At 37.7% G+C, this 9083-nt stretch overlaps 1 protein-coding gene across 1 annotated transcript; it reads right to left on the bottom strand.

Annotated features, from left to right (window-relative positions):
* Window positions 1-2832: 2832 nt before the first annotated feature.
* Window positions 2833-8811, bottom strand: LOC131446335 (O-acyltransferase like protein-like). The gene is made up of 15 exons (XM_058617493.1): window positions 8655-8811; window positions 6898-7031; window positions 6714-6792; window positions 6486-6624; window positions 6155-6351; window positions 5668-5874; window positions 5477-5576; window positions 5264-5365; window positions 4848-5010; window positions 4681-4760; window positions 4452-4562; window positions 4165-4297; window positions 3855-4041; window positions 3358-3500; window positions 2833-3259 (listed from the first exon to the last, which is right to left on the bottom strand). The coding sequence occupies exons 1-15, from the start codon at window positions 8809-8811 to the stop codon at window positions 3158-3160; spliced, it is 2034 nt and encodes a 677-aa protein (XP_058473476.1). The 3' UTR covers window positions 2833-3157.
* Window positions 8812-9083: the final 272 nt, after the last annotated feature.

Here is a 9083-nt window from a genome sequence, read left to right as displayed (position 1 = left end):
TTCAGGACTGACTGCAAAGTTGAGTTGGAAAGATTATATGTGAAATAGGAAGGAGGAGACAAAAGCGGGGAGTAGAGTGAAAGACCACCTACTTTAACTGTTGTGACCCATTATAAACAAACTGTAGGTTTGTTTGTATTTGGTTTAAAGATGCCTGAAGAGACCCATGTGAATATAATGTTTTTTATGAGGACATCACTTTTGTGTATCACTCAGTTAATCTGGTTATATTATAACCAGATGGAAAAGCCTTTGATCAGATTGCCACATTTGGGGGCCAAGGACATCATTTCATGTGTTACCTGACAGTAATTCTGCTTAGGGCCCCAATTTATCCTGGGGCAGCCCTGTGTAAGTAGGGTAAAAGCCAAGATTCAACAGAATAGGAAGAACAGGAAACATGAGCGTGTTACATTTTTACAACCCATGTAAGAAACTTTCAATTGAAGCAATGGATGAATGCATACATTGAGGGTCAAATTACGGAGCCCTTCTGGTGACATGGGTGGAAAAAAAAATTTCCGTGGCCACAAATTAATAACGCGTGGGAACGAGATCTTATTCCGTGGCCACGACTTGCTTAAATGCGTGCGAACGAGATGATTATTAGGTGGCCACGAATTAATAACGCGTGGCCACAAGAAATGTGTATGGTGAATAAAAACGTGTAAGTCCCATCGTTGTGTGCGCATCAGTGCTTTTATAGCCGGTTCAGTGTCACAGCACCGTGGACAGCACTGTTTGTTTGTGTGTGTACAGGTGCAGCGCAATCGATAGACAGAGACTGTGTCACTCAGTTTAATCTTGTAAATAAAACTTTAAAAAAAAAAATTCAATTTTCCCTCTATTGACGTAAATGACGTGAAGTGAGGAAAGAGAGAGACAGGCAGCGGCTCCTTCAAGACCCAGGACCTTCTCTCTCCCTCTGACCCGCCGGAATAGAACAGCACCCTCTCGGTGTTCTGAGTCCATCAAAATAGACTATAGCATGAATTAGAAAACAAAGAAATTCTTTGTAAAATCAGATGCTCAGAAGCAGTGAACACACCACCCATCAGAATCATATGATCTTTATATGATGGTATTTATATAATTTGGGCACCCACGGGCAAAAATATAAATCGGTGCCTATGACACCACCCCATCAATCTGGAACTTGAATCATCTTCTGGCCACACGTTATTAATTTGTGGCGTTATTAATATTTTTTTGTCCACCTTTGTCACCAGACGGGCTCCATATAAAATGATATGTTGATGAAAACAGGCCTCTGCTGAGCATTTTAAAAGTTCACTCATCAGTGATGGAATACAACTGAGTACCTAAACTTAGTTGTTGCACTCAAAGTACTTGAACTTTACATGAGTATTTCACAACTATTCAGGTTTTATTTTACAGTTCAGAGAAAAAATATTGCATCACACATGTAGAGACTATTTGACCCGCGTACTATGCGCGTTAAAATTACTAATTTTAACGCGCATAGTACGCATAGTATTTTTTCTCTGAACTGTAAAATAAAACCTGAATAGTTGTGAAATACTCATGTAAAGTTCAAGTACTTTGAGTGCAACAACTAAGTTTAGGTACTCAGTTGTATTCCATCACTGATGAGTGAACTTTTAAAATGCTCAGCAGAGGCCTGTTTTCATCAAAATGACTCAAACATAATTGTGTCAAACATATCTTTTAATAACTTCACAAGTAAGTAAACATCCAGAATAAAATGTATTCATACAAAGATCTGCAAGTGACCTCAAGAAAGACATTGGAAATCCTAAGAAAGTGCACTTTCAAAGTAGTTCCTCGGGTGCACCGTTCATAAAACTCTCCCCAGAAGCCAGAAAGTAGATGTTTTACCTTCAACGTTTTGCTCTGTGAAATAAAAATGCGGTGTTGTGGGATGTAAATGGCCTAAACAGATCGGTCCACTCCCATTATATCCCCAGGTTGAATTTGCCAGGAATTGTCATTGAAGGGCTTCACTGCATGTCTTCTGGCTGAGCTATAGATATAGACCTACAGTATGTCTGATTATAAAGGCTGCATCTCTCGGTTTCATTAAAAATAATAATGTCGCTATCATTTTCCTTTCGGGAGATAGACGCAAACAGCAATACCCCGACTTCATAAACAACAACGTTAACCTTTAGGCGACCTAAAACCTGGGTTCAGTAAGCAGAACAGTTTAATAAATGTTAAACCTTACCTGCTAACTGGTGCACTCTCGCCTTTTCTCGTTTCGTTCTTCTTTTGATTTTCTTGTTTTGTTTATACCTACTTCCGTTATGACTTTATTCTCATAATTGTATGACTTTTAATCTCATAAATTTACGACTTTATTCCCGAAGTCTCTAACTGAGTGTTAGAGGTACCCGTAGTTGAGTGACGCCATACAGAAGTTAACAATTTAATTTAATTGTCACTGCCTGTTCTATTGATGAGGCTAGGCATCAATAGAACAGGGGGCAGTGATAATTAAATTAAATTAAATTAAATTAAATTAAATTAAATTAAATTAAATTAAATTAAATTAAATTAAATTATTATATAATTGTAAATAATTGTAAATGTAAATTATATAAATTATTATTAGAGCAGGGCAGAAAATTAGAAAACATTCTACCACACAGGATACATTTTTTATTTCAATTAAATTGTGTGTTGTATTTAATACAAAACAATCTAGGGTTTGAGAAAACAGAACACACTCTACAAAGGACAGTCCAAACCAGACCCGTCGCCAGACCTTAGTTTTAAGGGGGGCATATGAAATGCATGGGGGGGCACAATTATTAGCCTACAGTATGTATAGTTTTTTATTATCCTATACTCTATTCGTGCAGCATGTAATCATCACGTTAAACATAACCAACAGCAATATGACCAGGTATAGCCTATAACCAGTGCGTCATTTGTAAATCATGAGGTGCCGGAATGCAAAGTACACATACAGAGATGACGAGACGGGCACAGGTCCCGGAACACATACAGAAAATAGTGCTGAACACGCACATGCCCACTTACAATGCTGTGGGACTTACAAGCATCAATTTAAAATAATATGATAATATAAAATGTTATGACAATAATTTACAATTATTAAATGACAATGTGTTGATACAGTTTCAATTGTGTTTTCTGATGTCCACTGTATCTATTTACGGTTGTATTTTAGGAAGTAGGGCTTCTCAATCAGCACAGTCAACATGTAGCCAATCAGCAGTGACAGCAGTAAGCGGCCAAAGTACAGGATCATCTACCAAGAGAGGATGGAGAAATACATTAAACAAAGTTTAAATACCACAGATGGACACACTAAATCATCCAGTGACATTGACTGTTTAAAGCACTTACAAAGTTGAAGACTGTGAAGTGAAATGTGTTTTCTTGCACTCCATTATGCAGGGATATTACAATAGGATGGAACAAATAGGCAGCAAAACTAATGTTGGAAATTGGAATCCAGAAACCCAGTGACAAGACACTCTTGATTAAACCTGCAGAATAACAATAGAAAAAAATCAAATTAAACACAGACTTCTGAAAATGTTTACCATGTAACACTGTCCTATAGTCACGTAACACTTCAGAAATGTGCATTTGTCCAATGTATTTGTTCTCATTTGTATCATTTTTTCAGCTATATTGTAGTAATGTAATGTTAAACTGCAAGTTGAGCTCAAAATTAAAAATGTAGTTTGGTATTCTATTCAATTGCATTTTGTGTGTACAATATTTTATTATTTTTGACCCATAGTAAGACCACATTGGGATTGAAAATGTCTTACAATAGGGCCAAGACAGGCAGCAGCAGTGTGCTGTTTCGACTCTGGAACATTTCTGTAATTTACCTCCATATCCTTCCTCACAGGCAACAATGATCCAGACGATAGCCAAAGCCCAGACTGTTCTGTGCAGTCCCTGATAGAGGGCATGTGGCACAGATGGGTAGTCTGGGGTCTCCCTGAGGGCAAAGGCCAAGCCAAACACCACTGCCATGAGGAAAATAGTGCAGAACCAACCGAGTGCTGCCTGCCACTGCCAGCAAAAGCAACAGTGAGTACTGTACACAAACATCATGTGTTCAATGTGTGGTTCAGATTTTTGCTGAACGCCTAAGATGTATGTTATGATTCTTAAAAAGTCTGAAATCATTCTTACCTTTTTCTTTATGAGCTGATCTTTTTTTGTCACAAAGTGTATTCCAAGCAGGATCCCAAGTAAATATGGGCCATATCTTGTGTAAGGTTTAGTATAGTACATTGTCATATATGATACTATTTTGTCCAAGCGCCTGCAAAACATTTCATTATATTTTAATATCCAGTGACAATAGATGTATCTATCTATCCATATTTGACAAATGAAATATCAGAGTCACACTACAATAATGTATTTAATTCTTAAAATGTCTGTAATTGCACCAGACCACAATCCTTGAATCTTACAATGTTCCTGGTATATAGACTTGAAAGTGATTTAGTGCTGTCAAAATGGCACCAGCAGCAGTGGTTAGTAGCAACAAACCTCCTACCACAGCTGCAAACACACCTCTGTTCCTGATAAACACAAATAAGATGTGTGAGATTACATGTGTACAATTGCCAATGTGTGTAGCTCTTTTATGATGGCACATTTAAATGAATTTTGGAGCAATATGAAAGACATTGAACTTACAATTTGTGAAGATAGAGTAACACAGGAGTGGTGGCATAAAACTGGAAGTCTAGACTTAAGTACCATGTCCAAGGTAAACACTAGAGAGAGAATTGGAAATAATAATTATAATAAGAAGAAATACATCAAAAATATAACCAGAGCCACTATATCACAGTGAAACTTACTGTGTTTTGAGTATCTATGAGATTGTTGATGAACAGCACGTTAGCCCACCAATATGTCCGACAAGTGTCTACTCCTATCAAATATGTTCTGTAGGGTCCCCATTTGACCAGCGAGTACACACCAGTAAGTAGACACACACAGAACATATGTAGTGGCTGAATTCTGTTTTGAAGTAAAGACAAAGAGAAGTTTTAGAATTTACATTGCTAATGTCTGTCCCTGACACACACACACACACTATTGGAGGGATAGACCTCGGGGTGGATTTTAATACCAGGCCTTAAAGTTAAGGGCCTCCAATGTCAAAAAAGGTGAATCACAGACAATGTCAGGATAAAATTCTCGAGACATTATCCAGAGTTCATGTCTGAAAATGGCTAAAATGTATCTTTGTGACGTAATGAATATACAACACCTTTTGATCCTGCTGTAGAAGTAGTTTCCCACCACAGAGACACTCAGTTTGCCCTCTGCCCTGTTGATGGAGCCTAACAGAGACTTGGCACTAAGCATACCCCTGAAACACAAAAGTGAAATCTGGTAAGTTAGAGCTAACCATTATAATAATAACAATGCTAATGATAATAATAATAATTATTATTATTATAATACATGGTTTTACGCTCACCCAAGCACTAAGAAGGTGTCTACAGCCAGAAAACCTGGTCCAGCCGTGATAATATGAAAAGGGCTGCTCCTTATATATTCAAACCATTCTTCAGCATTATCTGCAAAGCATATAATTACCTTACATTAATAAAGAAATAATGAATATGACTTGCAGTCTAAATAAGCATCTACTAGTAAACCTTGACATACCAATGTTGTTCGTATAAGTGAACGTGCTATCGTGGCAACATATGATCCATAACAGAGAGAGTGCACGGATTCCATTCAGGGAGGAGTATCCTCCTCCTGGGATTGATGAGGTTGTGCTGAAGACACCACGGCAGGTATTCTGTAGAGAAAATGCCTGCAGCCACCGCTCCAGACAGCGTTGTGGAAAACAGACTGGTTTGTGTTTATCTATAAAGACACAATTCAAAAGAGCAATCTCTTAGTGTAATGTGTTCAACTGAAAAAAAGGTGTCTCTACTGCAATAGTATTGAATTTTGGTACAATGTACATTAAGTGTACATTGCCTTCATATCTAGTTACAAAATGTAGCAACTGGTCTGTGCTTGTATTTAGAGGTATTTGTTTGTACAAAATGATGAATTCAGACCATTTTGCAGAACAATCACATGCACCAAACAAATAATAAATAAATTATTTTAATATTTTAATTATAAATACTGTACGTACTAAACTCCTCTGAAGTACTTATGTTCATTTCACTGCTGCAGGAGTCATTGGACTTCAAACCCCCATAAAGGTTTAGTGCAGTGTTTTTACAGCATGCCTCTGGAGATGGACTGACATCCTTGTTCTTTTGCCAGCTTAACAAAGCAGTGAACATGGTAGCTGCTAGAGGAATTGCAACCATTAAGCAACACACAAACCTGCAAAAGAAGAGGTATAAGTACATCAGGAATGTATGTTTGGTGAATATCCAAGTGCTCACAGTATGAATTTGTGAGTAAAAGTGAAGTGTTTTGCAATTATATCCAATGTTCAAAAATATTTATATACTGACAGACAGGCCACATATCCATGACCAGATGCATCTGGAGCAATGGTGTTGTTGGGCAAACATCGTGTCATGGTCATCTCCTGAATGGACTGGTTGACCAGTATTGGTGAAATAAGCGCTGTCTGACCATACTGAAGTCTCCCTGTTAAGAAAATGGCCCAAGTCATAATTAAGACAAAACAAATATAGGACTGAGTGTATTGAGAACAATGCAAATATAAAATCACCAACCATGCAGCACAAGAAAATGTACGTCCTCTTCACTGCAGGAGTCAGGGACACAAACACCCACAACATGCTGGATAGTTCCCTTTTGGTAGTAAAAATATTTAGATCAAAATCCAATTTTCTTACCTTTTATTCCGATGCCAAGGCTACATTCTATGTTCTATTATTGGATTGTTATTATTTTTACCTGTGAAAGAAATGCCTGGCAGTACTGTCCAGAGAAAGTAGGACCATGGGCAGATCGACAGTGGTCCAGCGAACCAGTTTGGTTGACGTCACCTCCTGTAACATTGCCACCAATCCTTCCAGATGCATTGTGCACTGATAGATATGAATAGCAAATGGCCGCGTTAGCAAAAAGGTACATACATTGCATACAGACAATTTCATCACTGAAGGAAGTCAAAAAATGTGAATCAGATGTATTCTTTAGACTACTTGACTACAATGGACACTGAAGCTATTGCTTTATAAAGGAGCTGATTGCTGTAGGTGGAGAAACCCCCTCCCCCTTCATCAGGTACCTTGGTGTTCTCCTGAACAGTAAAGTGAACTGGTCTTATTATACAGACAGTTATGTTACGTTACATTACGCTACTGTGAGTGTAATGCTACGTTATGTATGAGCTCCGTATAGCAGCCAGTCAGACAGCAGAGAGAACGAGAGCAGAAGAAAAAAGGACAAAAGTGGCATTTAACTCAGGAAAAACAACCTTTTTGGATGTTGTAAACATATTTTCCTGTTTCAGGGATGATTTTTCTTTGTTTGAAATTCAATGTTGATTTTAATTGTGTATTTGGACATTGGTGAAGCAGTTTTTGTGTTAATGTGGAATATTTGCTTTTCTGGTTAAGGTAAACAAATTGTCTACATTTGAGAGAAATAACTAGGATTAAAAGAGAACATCCTCTATGTTTACAAATATTCAAGTCAAGTCATGTTTTATTGATATAGCCCATTTCATACACAGAACGGTAGCCCAATGTGCTTCACATAATCATAACAATCACATATTAAAATATCTAAAATGTCATGTCATAAGAGATCAAATCGATTAAAATAGTTAAAATGATTTGAATAAAAATGAAAGCATGGGGTTAATGAAAGCAAATAGGTTAAATGAACGGAATTAACTCAACAAGGGAGAAGGTGTTCAACACTTAGTGTATGTGTATGTGTCATGGTACTAAATATGTTTTTTTTTGTTGATATTACTAACTTTCACTAAACAAGCCGGCATATAAAATGTACTTCCTGGTCTGTGGTCTTTTGCTGCTTAATTAGTACATTTACTGCTCCCACACTAGCCTCTGGTCCTATAGAGCTGTTAGCCCCACAGGTGTTACATTAAGGATGGCGTGTGTTATTTGCTGTACAGACTGTAAAGCCCTTAAAGGCAATTGTGTTTGTGATGCTGGGCTGTACAAATCAAAATTGACTGGACTTGACTTGACATCTTGAGGAATGCAGGGGGTTCTTCATGACCTTTAATGAGTCTGTGGTGGGATCAGCTATCTTTTTTGGAGTGGCCGACTGGGGCAGTGGCAACAGCAAACAGTTCAAGGCTCGGATGTCTAACTTTGGCAACTACGTCTTCTGTTGTCTAAATGTTTTTTTTTGCTTGTTGAGAGATTAATACTCCACCGACCAGTGTGGCGGAAATGCAGTTCAGTTGATGACGCAAATAGTGTCATGCGTGCGATGAATGTTGGGTCTGCATGCGCTGCGCCCAAAAGTATAGCAGGGCCTTCAGTGAGCCGCCTTAAATGTTGTTATAATAATAATAATATAATAAATTCTAAATTCTGGCCCCAATACTTTCACTTTTATATTCTAAGAAAATGAAATATGCAAATGCTATGTATCTTTTTCCAGGTTATCTGAAGCATGTTATTTATCCTAAAAAAGACAAATAAGCTGCCTCAAAAGGAAGCATCACTTACTGAAAACAGCATATTCCTTGGGTGTCTCCTGGTTAATTTCCCAGATAAAGGTGTTGGTGTCCTCCTCACATCTTTGAGACACATTCAAGGCCTGTGTATTCTCCAGCCCCAAACTAGTCCCTGCAAACAGAAAGAACAATACCAAACACAGCGCCATTTCAGGACAGACTTCAAAGTTGAGTAGGAAGGATTATACGTGAAATAGGAAGGAGGAGACAAAAGCGGGGAGTAGAGTGAAAGACCACCTACTTTAGCTGCTGTCACCCATTATAAACAAACAATATGTTTGTTTGTATTTGGTTTAAAGATGCCTGAAGAGACCCATGTGAATATAATGTTTTTTATGAGGACATCACTTTTGTGTATCACTCAGTTGATATTATAACCAGATGGAAAAGCCTTTGATCAGATTGCCACATTTGAGGGCCA

Source organism: Solea solea, chromosome 19 (genome assembly GCF_958295425.1).
Source record: "Solea solea chromosome 19, fSolSol10.1, whole genome shotgun sequence".
Lineage (NCBI taxonomy): Eukaryota > Metazoa > Chordata > Actinopteri > Pleuronectiformes > Soleidae > Solea > Solea solea.
The sequence above is the reverse complement of the archived record's forward strand: the minus strand, read 5'-3'. Positions and strand labels throughout refer to the sequence as shown.